This window comes from Rhinoraja longicauda, chromosome 1 (genome assembly GCF_053455715.1).
Source record: "Rhinoraja longicauda isolate Sanriku21f chromosome 1, sRhiLon1.1, whole genome shotgun sequence".
Lineage (NCBI taxonomy): Eukaryota > Metazoa > Chordata > Chondrichthyes > Rajiformes > Arhynchobatidae > Rhinoraja > Rhinoraja longicauda.
In genome coordinates, this window is record NC_135953.1 from 122,603,159 (window position 1) to 122,618,355 (window position 15,197).

The 15,197-nt window shown below is 41.4% G+C and overlaps 1 protein-coding gene across 1 annotated transcript; it reads right to left on the bottom strand.

Annotated features, from left to right (window-relative positions):
- Window positions 1-1,724: 1,724 nt before the first annotated feature.
- On the bottom strand, window positions 1,725-13,475 carry rps3a (ribosomal protein S3A). Its single transcript, XM_078412277.1, has 6 exons — window positions 13,351-13,475; window positions 11,861-11,964; window positions 11,401-11,588; window positions 9,765-9,973; window positions 6,499-6,608; window positions 1,725-1,875 (listed from the first exon to the last, which is right to left on the bottom strand). The coding sequence occupies exons 1-6, from the start codon at window positions 13,410-13,412 to the stop codon at window positions 1,751-1,753; spliced, it is 798 nt and encodes a 265-aa protein (XP_078268403.1). The 5' UTR covers window positions 13,413-13,475; the 3' UTR covers window positions 1,725-1,750.
- Window positions 13,476-15,197: the final 1,722 nt, after the last annotated feature.

Consider the following 15,197-nt stretch of genomic DNA (forward strand, 5'->3'; position numbering starts at 1 on the left):
AAAAGTTGCCCCATCATTAAGCTCCCATTTTTAGTTTGTTTATTGTCACATGTACCAAGGTAGTGAAAAACTTTTTTGTTGCATCTATCCAATCAGCGCAGACTATGTTACAAATGTGTATTTCCTTTAGTTTCTGTTGCATAAGGCCACTAAGCAGCAGCCAAAAATGGGATACAATTTGACAGAATGGGATACAATAATGATTTGCAGAGGGTTTAAACCATTAATTTCCTGGCTTGATGGAGGAAATGCATGTCACCAGTCAAGAGACTGGGCCCTTTCAGATTTGTGACTATTACAAGCCACGCTGGCATTTTGAAGGATGAGAGGGGATCTTATTGAAACATATAAGATTATGAAGGGATTGGACACGTTAGAGGCAGGAAACATGTTCCCAATGTTGGGGGAGTCCAGAACCAGGGGCCAGAGTTTAAGAATAAGGGGTAGGCCATTTAGAACAGATGAGGAAAAACGTTTTCAGTCAGAGTTGTAAATCTGTGGAATTCTCTGCCTCAGAAGGCAGTGGAGGCCAATTCTCTGGATGCTTTCAAGAGAGATAGATAGAGCTCTTAAAGATAGTGGAGTCAGGGGGTATGGGAAGAAGGCAGGAATGGGGTAGTGATTGTGAATGATCAGCCATGATCACATTGAATGGCAGTTCGAAGGGCTAAATGGCCTACTCCTGCACCTATTGTCTATTGTATGAGAAATCAATGAAACATATACCCAGCCTTTGAAATGCTATCCAAATTTGTATTTTCTCTAATACTACTGTGGAAACACACAAAAAAAAATGGGCAAGACATTTCAGATATCTTCAAAATGGTCTCCAGGTTGCAAGGTGAAGACTGCATCGATTATTCATCCCTAGTCCGCCTGAGCTGGTGGTGGTAACTGACTCCCTTATGTTCTCTTGGTAATGGTGTTAGTCTGCTACAGACTTGTCGATAGTTACACATGATAAAAATGCCATAAAGGCAGCCAGAGATGATCAGGCAATTTCAACATTTAGTTTAGGATCATACTGCTGCAAGCAGCACTTTGATGTCATGCACATTACAGTGAAGTTGCTGCAGTTTGCATATTCTATTTACTGTTCAATAATAACCTGGTTAGCAGCAAGGCATACATCCCAGCCCCAATTCACCGGCTGAGCAGAATGTAACACTATTCCGAGACACCAATCCAGCAAACTGGTGATACATGGCCTACCAACCATTGGTTTTCAGTAAATCAGTCATTAAATATCTAACTTTAGCCATACAAATGTAGCCAGAACGTTTATACATTGCCTTATTTCTATTTGAAATCAAATCTTCATTAAGCAATACATATCGTAACATCCCATTCTAATAAAACTACAAGATGGTTTATTCAACAGTATCAATTGTCATCCTCTGATTAGATGGTATCCAGTTGCTGCAGCATTTCCATTATCGATCGATAGTGTCACTGAAGACCAGGTCCTGTCCTATTCCAAGAGGCTGGTGTCTAAATGATTGATTTGATAACCACTAATCTTTGGCATTTGGCTCTTTACAAACTGAGCTTCACCAGACTTCAGATTAGTACATGCTCTTCAACAGGTTTTTTTGTGACAAGCTGTATTGGAATAGCGTAGAGAGGATGCAATGAGTATTGCACAGGAACTCCATTACAACTGAGTCATATCATTCTGAAGCCTCCAATTATATATGGGTAAATAAATAACAAGGGAGCAGTAATAGAAGAGATGTTTTATTTTACACATTCAGACAGTTTCTTGGACAGGAGGTTCATATCCATCAGCTCGATCAACTTTAGCACCAGTCTCTTCTCCTGATGGTTTGCTTGTTCCACTTCCTCCTTCACCATGCAGCTCCATCAGTTTGCCCACTGGAAGCAAATATTCCCCATTATTGATTGGTCAGTTATTTTAACTAAACATTTTAATCAAAAACCAAAACAGTTAGGCTCATCCAGTGTTTTCAGTGCCAAACAACAGGCTTGTCTTAATGCATAATTTTGGTCAAAACATTTCTCATTCCAGCCCTAAAATTGCAATCACCTCTGCATTGATCGAAAGCTCATTCAATCCTTCCCTCATTCTTTTCTCTAAGACCAACTCTAATGGTGTTATTAAACCTGCTGACAAGGGAAGTTCATTAAGGGAAGTACACCCCCAACCATTAATAAATCTTAAGAGCAGCTCCCCAATAACTTTTCATTTTCATGATTGAATAGTCATAAAATGATACAGCGTGGAAACGGGCCCTTTGGGCGAACTTGCCCACACCGGCCAACATGTCCCAGCTACGCTATTCACACCTGCCTGTGTTTGGTCCTTATCCCTCCAAACCTGTCCTATCCATGTACCTGTCTAACTGTTTCTTAAATGTTGGGATAGTCCCAGCCTCAACTACCTCCTCTGGCAGCTTATTCCACACACACACCACCCTTTGTGTGAAAAAGCTACCCCTTAGATTCCCATTAAATCTTTTCCCATTCACCTTAAACCTACGTTTGATTCGCTTATGATTGATTCTCAAATCATCTTCATTATTTCTACCCTGGAGACCAATTAGTTTTCCCACCTCTTTCCGCTTCAGATCTAATGAAGGATCTTCAACTGAAAACATTAAATTCCACTACTCTCCCCACAGATGCCATCTGACCTGCTAAGTATCCCCAGCATTTTAGTTGATTTCTTGCACATGCAATTTTTTAATTAGTGAAAGGCTTGGATAGAGTGGATGTGGAGAGGATATTTCCATTAGTGGGAGAATCTAGAACTAGAGGTCACAGCCTCAGAATTAAAGGACATTCTTTTCGGAATTAAATGAGGAGAAATTTCTTTAGTCAGAGGACGGTGAATCTGTGGAATTATTTGCCACAGAAGGCGATAGAGGCCAAGTCAGTGGATATTTTTTAAGGCAGAGATAGATTGATTCTTGATTAGTACAGGTGTCAGGTTATGGGGAGAAGGCAAGAGTATGGGGTTAGGTGGGAGAGATAGATCAGCCATGATTGAATGGGGGTGTAGACTTGAAGGGCCAAATGGCCTAATTCTACTTCTATTCCTTATGACCCATTTAACTACACTTCATCCAATAAATAGGAACTCAAATGATTCTGAGATATGTCCATTTCTTTTGCAGAATATTCTGTGACCTCACCCTTCCCTTATTTTTCGATGATTGCACTTGACTGTATCTGCTCTCAGTGAAATAAGCCAATTTCCACATGGATTCTGCCCTCATCGCATCCCTTTCAGGGAATAGTCGAATAGCCAATACATGTCAGTATCGATTGTAAACTTCACTGTACTTTATCCCACTCTGTTTCTTGTGGGTACATTCCCAGTTTATCTTTACTGTATCCGTTGACATACTACCTTCAACAACACCGCTTCAGATAGGCTTTCCTTTTCTATCAATGTCCCCATACTTCTCCAGAGTTGACCTTTTCTCAAGGTCCAAAAATACGAGAACTGAACACTACCTTTGCACTAGGCAACACCGTTAAAAAATCTTGTACTTAATATAATTGTATTTATGTATTTATTTGTTTTTGCATTTATTGCATATATGTTTGTACGCACCGTCAGGATTGGCTATTTTTTTAATTTCGTTGTACTCGTTGCAATGACAATAAATGAATATTATTATTATTATTATTATTATTATAGACACAAAATGCTGGAGTAACTCAGACAGGCAGCCTCTCTGGAGAGAAGGAATGGGTGATGTTTCGGGTCGAGACACTTCTTCAGATTGCTAAGTCTCAAGGCTCAAGTGTATCTGCCTATTTCCTATACTTCTGCCCCTCCACTGCTTCTAAACAGTACTGAACGTCATTTGTCATTGACTTCCATAGCAGCAGCCCCGTCCCCATCATCAAACGGACCTTCTTCTGTAATATGACATTAATAAACACATTGTCCTCTACCTTTCAAGATAGGCTTTTGCACCTCCACCAGTACAAAATCCACCCTACATGCAGGAAATTGCACGTATGCCCGCATAAGTGGCTAAGTAGGTACAATAAGTTTCTTAAAGACATTTGGACAGGTATGCGAACAGAAAAACTTGAGGCATATGGTTAAAATGAGGACAAACAAGACTAGATTAGATGGACATCTTGATTGGCACAGACAAGTTAGGTTGAAGAGGCCATTTCCGTGCAGTATTGCAGTTCTTCAGCAATTATAAAAGGCAATTAAAGGCCAACATACAGTTTCCAGAATTTAAAATTGGGTTGACCTTGCACCAACTAGAGCCCTGGTGAGCATTTTGAATTTTATGCAGCAAAAGTTCACCTGGGAGTGTACAAGAAGCGATGAAACAGAGTGGGCCTGGAGTTTGGAAGAATGAAAGGTAATCTCATTGAGTTGCGCATAATTCTTAAGGGGATTAGTGGCATAGACGCGGAGTTCATGTTTCATCTGGCTGGAATACCCAAAATTGGGCTATTTCAAATAATGAGGGCAGCCATTTAGACATGAAAATAAAATTTATTTGCACAGCAAGGGATAAATCTTTGGAATTCACTACCCAAGAAGTCTGTGGAACCTCATTCACTCAGTATATTTGAGACTGATAGTTTCATAGGTTTTAAGAGAATCAAAGCATGTGTGGTAATCTGTGGAATTCTCTGCCTCAGAAGGCAGTGGAGGCCAATTCTCTGAATGCATTCAAGAGAGCTAGATAGAGCTCTTAAGGATAGCGGAGTCAGGGGGTATGGGGAGAAGGCAGGAACGGGGTACTGATTGAGAATGATCAGCCATGATCAAATTGGATGGCGGTGCTGGCTCGAAGGGCCGAATGGCCTACTCCTCCTGCACCTATTGTCTATTGGTTAGTGCACTTAACTAAAAGATCAGCCTGAATAGTAGGAATGAGGGATAAATGGCCAATATCCTACTCCTATGTTTGGGTACTAATTCTTTTCAGTATATCTATATCAAGATTAACTGATTTAATATTAAATACAAATTCTAAGAAATTGCCAACTAAGATTAAAAGTGTCACACTCGCACTTACTAAAGCATACATGGCTACTTATAGCATGCATTTCAAAATCATTGTTATGATGTAACCTTGTTGCCTTAACAATTCAAACTAAATCTCTCTGCAAATGATTTTCTGGAACTCATTTCCTTTAAATATCATTTGTGGTTTGTTCTGTGTTGAATTTCACTGGATTAGTATTGTTGTTTTCCAGTATTGATTCACAAAATGCTGAAGTAACTCAGCAGGTCAGGCATCATCTCAGGAGAGAAGGAATGGGTGACGTTTCGGGTCGAGACCCTTCTTCAGACTGATGTCAGGGGGGCGGCCCCTGACATCAGTCTGAAGAAGGGTCTCGACCCGAAACGTCACCCATTCCTTCTCTCCTGAGATGCTGCCTGACCTGCTGAGTTACTCCAGCATTTTGGTGAATAAATACCTTTGATTTGTACCAGCATCTGCAGTTATTTTCTTACACTACCTGTTGTTTTCCAGTAAATCGGCAATTATTAAATTAACTTTCTCCTTTCTTTCTTGCGTTCTTTGAATATTTAAGATAAACCTTTACACTTCACTAGTCATCTTTATTCCCCGCTTGAAAATGTGATTACCTGCAATCTGAATAGTCAGATCAAAGTGTTTCTATATTCATTTCACATCACTGTAATTCTTGATAACCATCTCCACTATTTATGATAACACATATTTTCGTGTAATTTGCAAGCTTACTAATCAAGCCTTGTGCTTTCTCATCCAACTATTGAAATAGATGACAAACAGCAATGGACCCAACACCAATCCCCAAGGCACACTGGGATCACTCAATCCCCAATCACAGGCTTCCAATCCGGAATACAACCTTCCTCCGCCACTTCCTGCTTCTTATCCAGGGGTTCTGCACCTAATTAGCTAGATCCCCCATATCCCATCTAACTTCGATATTATATTGGTGAGAAAGTTAAGCTCCAACCCTGCTTCCCTGGCATCCTCTGCCTTAACCCGCATTTGCTGAAATCAGAAGTGTCTCCATTGAAAAAAAATGCTTTGCTATAAGTAAAAAATACTCTTTGTAAATTGCATCAATTTGTCTCTCTATGTCATCCTCAGTCAACTGTTATCCTCATCACCATAAATTCATACTTTCAAAATTCAATGCATGCCCTGGTTTCCCACCACTCTCATTTTCATACACTGGCTACCACTACATAAAGGTTTGAAACATTGCTGAAGCTCCTCGATGAGTGGCATTCCTTCAAGTCATAGGTTCCAATAATCCTTCATACAGAAAATTCTAGCTCCGTCCGTTTATATTGTCACCTTTCCAAATGCTTTCCTGCTCTTAAATCAGCAAAGGGAGCATTCAAAATCCAGCTAATGAGCTTGGAACATTTTCAGAGGATTCACAATCATATTCTTATTGTTGAACTTCAGCATTCACAGTTTGATGTGACTACAATATAAACAGCATAAAACTTCAAACGTCAAAAGACATTTTGGAAGCAGAACTTACATTCAAATTTGGGTTTCTTCAACATTTTGACCTTCCGGACATACACATCATGGAGCGGATAAATGGATTGGCAAGCTTTCTCAATATCCTTGCCAATGCTGTCTGGGATCCTAAATAGTAAAGGATAGAAACATTACAAATTTATAGCAAATTAATATTCATGTTAAAGCTGTTCAAACATATTTCATCTCACAAACTACTTCTTTTGTAGGGTCAACCAAAAGGACATGAGCAGCTATTGTCTCAATTAGTGAATCCTACTGGAAAGCAGACACCGTCGATAATTCACTACAGCACATCTTTCTCAAGGTCAAAGTGATCTACCACATATGAATTGCTTGTTTCATCAGGGAATGGTGATATCTGAAAAAATAAATTGAATACATGGATTTCCCCCCAAGATAAACTGCAACGAGGACAAACTTGACCCAAACTTTAGTAAATTGCAATGTTTGTGCAACAAATAAATCAATCACAAGTTAGTAATTCAAAAATACGTAATGCAGGCTGCAGAATCAAGTTATATCTTTTACCTCCACAAATACAAACACCACAGCCAATGCAGCTCAACATTTCCACATTTGTGCTTCAGCTCGCCATATCCATGCTAACCAATCAGCCGCCATTTATATTGCTCCCATTTACCAGCGTGTTCTGTAGCCTTCCAGGACACATCAATTCATCTCTCATGTAATTAAAATGTTGTCAAAGTCTCTTTCTCCACCAATCCCCTTAGTCAGTGAATTCCTCAGTCAGTGATTTCCCAATTCCAAATACCTTCAGAGTTGAGAAACTTCCTCTCACCTCCTCTCTACCCCCCACCCCCCCCCCCAACTTAAATGTGCTTCTAATCTTATACACCTGTTAAGACAAAAAGTTTATGATCAGGTGGATCATAAACATTACTGCACCTATGTCTCAATTATTTTGGATACCTCAACTAGGTCAACCATCAGCTCCCCCCTCCAAGGAAGCAAACCCAGTCTCTCCTCGTACTGAAACCTCTATTCCAGTCAACATCATGGAAAATCTCCTCGGCATCCTCTCCAATGCAACCACATCCTTCCTACTGTGTGATGATCAGAACTACAGGTGCCACTCCAGTTGTGGCCTAATTTGTTTTATAAAACTGTCCACTCAGTTTTTATTCTATGCCCCAGCTACTGAAGGCAACTATCCAATACACCTGCTTCACCAGGCTTCTGGGATCTTTGATCTCATACATCAACATCCTTCTGCTCCTCAAATACTACCATTATTAGATCTTCCAAATGCATCACCTCACACTTGAGGATTAAAATTTAATCTGCTATTGCCTTGATCATCTTGCCTTGTGATCAATATTCTGCAGCCCAAGATTACCCCCCCCCCCCACCCCCGATTATCAACTCCACTAATAGCCCTCTGGGTGCAACAATGAATCACCCATCAAAGATGGGTGTTAGCAAGGTAGAAGATAAAAAAGAAACCCTCTCAGTAATATCATAGGAAGCTATGAGGATTAAAAGTCCCGGAAAGGAGGGACGTGGCCAAGCGAACTAATGACCTGAGAAATATCAGGATTAAAAACGGGGAAAGAAATAACGAGGCTTTAATGCAATTCCAAAACAAATGGCTCTGAGAAACGCTGACCCTGCACCTTGGGAGGAATCTATCAAAAAGAGCCTCAGAAAAGAGGGTTTAACAGTGGGTATCAATAATCTGTTGAAAAAAACTACAGCTTCCAGGTAATAACGAGAATCAAAGGAAGAAATTAGAGACGCACTGCGTTGAGGAATGGGAAGATTAAAAACACAAAACTGATAAAAGTAAGTTTTGCACTTCACATAGGTTTAAAGCAAGGGAGGGAAACATTTAATAGGAACACGAGGGGTAACCTTTTCACACAAAGGTGGTGGGTATATGGAACGAGCTGCTGGAGAAGGTAGTTGAGATAGGTACTATCACGCTTGAGGAATATTTAATCAGGTGCATGGATAGGATAGGTTTGGAGGGACATGGGCCAAACGTACGCAGGTAGGACTAATGTGGATGGGACACGTTGGCACACTGTAAGACTCTATGACTCTAATGTCTTCCTGTCAAGGCATGAAGATTCTGAGGAACTGAATAACCATACAAGGTGAGAAAGAAAACTGCTTCCGAGCCTTAAGTGTCTAGGTGACCAAAGCTATCAAAAAAGTTCGAAAAAAGTGCAGAAATAAGCTCCATTAAGCAACACATGCCAAAACTACAGATCCTAGAGATCAATCGTGGATGTATCATGTGGAGATGGCACAGTAAGAGAAAATGCAGGTGCTAGAAGAATGTATTTGTAAAGAAATACAATCTCCAAAGGTGGCCTGGGCTGAGTAGACAAAGGGAGAGATTAATATCCAGGCTACTCAAATTTTGATTTGTTTTCCAAAATCGTCACTGTTGATCATGGAGTCTAATCACCAAAACTGACCAGACATCAATCCCACCTATATTTTACCAAAGAGCCCAGTGTTACAAGCTTGTGAATTCCTACAATATTTGTAGGAGATGCTGCCTGACCCACTGCGTTACTCCAGCATTTTGTGAATAAATACATACAATATTTTAAATCTCTGTCTGAGTTTGTCATCTTGGGCCCATGACTTAAATTTCAGGCATATGTTTTCCTTTGAAAGTGTCATGTTTCTGCATCCTGGGAGTAGTAATCCACTAATGTGGATCATGTCACTTTGATATTTTCCAACCCCAGCTGGAAAGGCACTGATAATTAAAATAAATCAGAGCTTGTATTTGCTGAACCCCAACATCTCTAGGGCCACTGTGACATCAGTAACCACCAAGAACCTCTGAGTAACGAGGAATATCTAGATCATTGGATTTCCTCAGCCTAACTAGTCTAAGGGGATCGAGTAAAAATATTTTTACTACCGTAAAAATATTCAGTGTGATAAGAAACTGGACGAAGAACTTATCTGTTGGAATTAATTTTTAAGCTAAAATCCTTTGCTGAGTGAAACCGTCCAGATTCTAAGTCGACTCTAGTTAGAATGTATAAAGAGGACTGTACACACGCAGATCCATCATTCCAGTCAACTCTTGCCCCAATGGGTCATATTTGTTTTTTGTTTTTTTTTGCAGTTTCATAAGAACCATATGCTCTTTTCTACATCAAACATTGCTTTGCACAGGCAGTTTTCCATTAAAAGCACTTCAATTTTACTCCAAAGAAATGCAAAATACCAGATCATTGAAAGAAATGTGAATGTCAGCTGTTCTAGATTACTTACAATTTGTTGACTATCTCCTTGAGATCGTTGGTTTGTACTTCACGAGTCATGATTTCTACCATCTTCTTGCGGATTGTACGAACCTGCTGGTGCTGAGCATAGGAGGTTTTGCGAATCTGGTTGTTACGCTTCTTGGTAAAACCCACACAAAAAAGGCGCAGGAGGTACCCATCTGTGGTTTTGACATCAATGTGAGCTTCAATCATAGTCTAAAATGAGAAATAAAAATTAAATCAGTAAAACTAGAACTTAAAAACATAATTTCCAGGGTTACAAGTCTACACATGAAGAAGCATGGAATAGAGAAACTTGCAGAATAACTTTACACCAATATTAATGCAGAGATGACAAGATAACTAGAAAGATTGCCCAGTGCAACTGGAATAACTTACCTGCTACTTTTCATTACAGCACCAGGTAATGTTTAATTTTCATCCAATAGAGCAGACAGTGCCTGGATTTCAACATCCATTTCAAAATACAATATTATCAATAGTGCACTAATTCTTTGATGTGGGATGAGAACCAAAGGCAGCAATGAACAAAATAAAAATAGCAAACTGGCGGGGATACTCAGCGGGTCAGGTAGCATCTGGAAAATGAACAGATGATGTTTTGGGTCGGGATGTTTGTGCAAAAAAGATCCCTTACCAATACAATGTCCATCCATTTCCCTGCACAGGTGCTGCCCGACCTATCTGAGCTCCTCCACGAGTTTATCTTTTGCTCAAGATTCCAGCAACTGCAGTCTCGTGTCGCCAATGAAAGATAAAAATCACTTTTAATGCAAGTCTCAGAATCTTTCGATCTGCCAAATCACAGCTAGGACTGGTTTATAAGGTTAACCGTTGATAACATCTCCTTCCCAGCAGCCTCAGTGCATCAATGAGGTAGGAATTTCAACCACAAATTCCATCCCATATGCCGTCTTGACGGGCAAAATAGTACCCCAAACCAAGACATTTACATTTGTGATTCAAAAGTTCCTGCTCCAAATTTATTATAGAAGACTGATGTTTTTGAGTGAAATGAACTCCAAAGCTGTACATTTAAATGAGCACAGGGACATTTGGACCAAATATCTGAAGCAATCTAACCATGTACAGAGGCGGTGCAAAGTCTCCAGCAAAGACAAAGGAAGTACAGTAGCACAGCTCCAGCAACCCAGGATGAATCCTGACATCTGATGCTGACAGTGTTAACTTTGCATGTTCTCCTTGCATGGGATTCCTGGATACTCCACTTTCCTCCCACATCCCAATTACGTACAAGTCGGCAGACTATTTGGCTACTATAAATTGGCTCGTGTGTAACTGAGTGGTATAATTTGACGGTGGGCTGTGGGAATTTGTAGGCTGTGGGAGGAGTTAATGGAAATGTGAGAATAAAATCGATTAAGGCAGGAATTGCGTAGAAAGTGGGTGTTGAACAGCCTGTTTCTGCTATATTTTTCTACAAATTTAAGGAAGAACATATTAAAACACCCTCAATTAGAAGAACGTTGAAGAAAGTTCAGGGATAAAACAAGAATTAAAATTAAAATGCTGCAAATGCAGATCAGGCTGCATTTTCATTCAGAATTCTGCAAAAGCAAAATTCACGATTCAAATCCTAGACAAATGATCAACATCTTTACCTGCCATTTTTTGACCATCGAGCACATCTTATCACGTGTTAAGTCCATGCCGTGAAAGTTGGTCAGGCAGTTCTTGCCCTGAACATCTTCGACGATCAGCTTAAATTTGCGGAAGGCCACTTCATCGTTCTGCAAATCAGCAAGACTCACCTCAAATACTCGGCCTTTCAAGCCTTCTGAGGCAATTTCTGCATGATAATAAGAGAATAGAGAGTCAAGATCTCAATACGGTAACAATCATTTTCACGTAACTACTTTAAAATTATATATTGATAGTAGTCAAAAAGGTCACAATAGCTGTTCGGTAGTGTTTGATCTGTGGGCCCATTTTGGACGTTAGATTGATTTTCACATCTCATTGAGCATCTATGATGTTTAAACGTGAAAATATTTTCTGACATATTCACAGGATAGTTTGTGTAAATATTTCACACTAGAGGATGCTGAAAAAAAAACTTACTAGTTCCCTGAGTTCTTGTAACCAAGGTTTTACCCAGGTTCCTAATGTTAAACATCGCTGGAGCCTTGACATCATACCAGTCCTTCTTAGAGAAGGGGTCCACACTGTGAAGACATTGGAATAAGATTTTAGAAAAGTAACTCACACTACACCTGGTAGCAATCAAGAGATAACTGTCAAAACAGCATGTGCTCCTTACAACCCCATAGCACATGGTAGAAGATTGCCAATATTAATGCACTTGGAATACTGTACCACACATGGAATCTTGTTTACTGTATGTGATCTCCCTGTCCACAGAATGACTTAGTTGCAATGGATAAGATATGTTTCAAAGGTTTATAAATTGCATTCCTAGTAGATTTACAATATGAACAGTGTAGGCCTGTATTCTTTCAAAGAATGATCCTTGTGAAACAGGCAAAATTCCTACAGGTGATACAAGAGTTATACATGCTGGAATCTCAAACAAAAAAAGTGCTGGAGGAACATAGCAATGTTTTAGAAGGATACTAACCCAAAATTTTGTGGGTCTGTTCCCCATCGTTCTGAAGGATCCCAGCCCAAAATGTTATTGTCAATCTAGTATTAAGGGTGTTGACCCGAAACGTCACCCATTCCTTCTCTCCAGAGATGCTGCCTGTCCTGCTCAGTTACTACAACATTTTGTGTCCATCTTTGGTTTAAACCAGCATCTGCAGTTCCTTCCTACATGTGTCATTGCCAATGTCCCTGACCACTCTAAGGGTCCCGACCCAGCGTCTACGCATTTCCCTCCACCGATGCTGGCTGCCTGGCCTGCAAAGTTCCTCCAGCACTTACGTGTTGCTCAAAATTCCTACATGGAATAAGATTTTAGAAAAGTAACTCACACTACACCTGGTAGCAATCAACGTGCAGCTACAACGTTAATGTTTCCCTGGTCCAGTATCTGGAACTATGGGTTACAGTCTCAAAATAAGGGATCAGCCACTCAGAACAGATTGAACCACCCCAGAGGCTTTGGAAGACTTTACCAATGACCGATAGGTTTACATGATACTAAGAAAATCAGTCTAGTGCAGGTAAAGTAGAAGTGATATGAAAGATTGGCCACAGTTTTCTCTAATGATCAAAAACCTCCTGCTTCAATAGCTTATATTCCACGTTTTTGAGCGTTGGCAGATCCATTGCCGCCTGGTTGCAAGCAGCTGCTCAGTGGACTGCAGCAGCCTGAATTTGGCGGCCCTATACTTCGCTTGGCACCGGCTTCGGGTTGTTCAATCGGTTGTGGGATCGCTGTCCCGTGAGGGTCACGGACCCTCATTCCCCGGGACCTGGAACCCACGGCCAGGCCTGGCCTGTCCCCGCCTGTCCGCTCCCATCCCCGCCACTCCACTCCACAATCCCCTCAACATCTGTGCCATCCGCCGGTCTTTGCCCCATTTCACCCCTGCCCCGTGTGGAGGACACGCATCGCGAAGCTGCACGGAGGTTTTGGGGGCGCTTACATCTTCTTTTTGGCGCCTTTCTTGCCGCCTTTGGTCAGCCGCTTGTTCTTGCCGACCGCCATGTCGCCCGCAGCTGCAAAGAGGAAGAGGCGCAGATCTCGCGACGCCTGGTGACGCCACCGAGCGCGAGACGTGGCGCGCGAGAGGCGGGATGACGTCACACAGGAGCGGCGCGGCGCGGCGCGCTTTATGAATGGGACGGGCGCTCTGCCAATAACAGGAGAGGAGAAGCAGCAGAATGAGACCATTCGGCCCATCGAATGGACTCTGCCCTTCAATCATGGCTGATCTATCTCTCCCTCCTAACTCCCACTCTCCTGCCTTCTCCCCCATAACCCCTGACACCTGCCCTGCCCAGTCCAGTCAACGCAGGCCCTGTCTCATGCACCAAAGATAGACACAAAATGCTGGAGTAAATCAGCGGGACAGGCAGCGACGTCTCTGGAGAGAAGGAATGGATTACCTTTAGTTTCTAGTCGAGGCCATTCTTCAGATACACAGGGGGGGGGGGGGGGGGGGAGTGAGACCAGAGATATGCAGGGGGTAAAACGACAAATCAAAGCAGACGATGATCAAGGAAATGTAGAATGGTTCATTCTTAGCTGAAGGGAATGGAATACCTTATTGTCACATGTGACAAGGTGCAGTGACATTATTCCACAAGGAAGATGACATTATTCCAATTTTGACATACTTCGGTGTAAACCAGCATCTGCAGTTCCTTCCTACACATTTTGTCAGTCTAATGGATCACCAGACAGCGGGCCAGAATTTCCTGGAGACGAGGCACGGGGCACGAAGCACGGGAGACGGGGGACGAGGCAGAGGACGAGGCCTGATAGAGATTAGAGATTTATCACTTTGCATCCCTGTCTTTAGGTGACAGGGGTATTCAATTGGTTTTTATTTTCCGAACATATACACAGGCATTTCATGACGTTTATTAAAGGCCAAAGCTCACACAAAGATAGACACTACTAAAAAGATAAATGGAGTTTTACTGCTATGCTATTTGTAGGGGGTATGCACACCTGGCCATAACGAACAGTGACGTGTGAAATGGTCGGGCCGGACCTTGCTGTCCTTATGGTCAGGTGTGCATACCCCCTACAAACAGCATAGCAGTAAAACTCAGTTTATCTTTGTGTTAGTAGTGTCTGTCTATGTGTTAGCGTTGGCATTTAATAAACGTAGTGAAATGCCTGTGTATGTGTTTGCCTCATTGATCTAAATAAATGAATGTGAAGAGTTCTCATAGCGCAGCGTGTGTGTCAGCATTTGATTTTAATGGTCAAAATGAATGCGACTTGAATCTTTGAATGACATGTCATGATAAAGTACTTACAAATTCAATAAATTCCGACACCTATTTTTATATATATCACCAAAATCAACTTTATTCAAAAACACTATATTACTATGTAAGATGGAAAACTGCATGCATCGTGGACTCCGCCCACAATCCACACCTGGCTGTTGCTGCTTCTTTTCAGTGGCCGGGTTTAGACCACAGGTGTGATGCTCGGAGGCGCCATTAACATGTGAAATGGTCTGGCGGGACCTTGCTGTCCTTATGGTCAGGTGTGCATACCCCCTACAAACAGCATAGCAGTAAAACTCAGTTTAACTTTGTGTTAGTAGTATCTATTTGTGAGCTTTGGCCTTTAATAAACATAGTGAAATGCCTGTGCATGTGTTTGCCTCAATGATCGAAATAAATGAATGTAAAGAGTTCTCATAGCGCAGCACGTGTGTCAGCGTTTGATTTTAATGAATGCGACTAGAATCTTTGAATGAGATGTCATGATAAAGTACTGGCGACAACCTTGCAAACCTGGGGACAGCAT

Excerpts from the sequence above, each read along its gene's own strand:
- rps3a (XM_078412277.1), bottom strand. The coding sequence starts at position 13,412 with ATGGCGGTCGGCAAGAACAAGCGGCTGACCAAAGGCGGCAAGAAAGGC. Across the intron at positions 11,965-13,350 it reads AAAGGCGCCAAAAAGAAGAT|TGTGGACCCCTTCTCTAAGA; the intron begins GTAAGCGCCCCC and ends ATGTCTTCACAG. Across the intron at positions 1,876-6,498 it reads GAAGAAACCCAAATTTGAAT|TGGGCAAACTGATGGAGCTG; the intron begins GTAAGTTCTGCT and ends ATTTGCTTCCAG.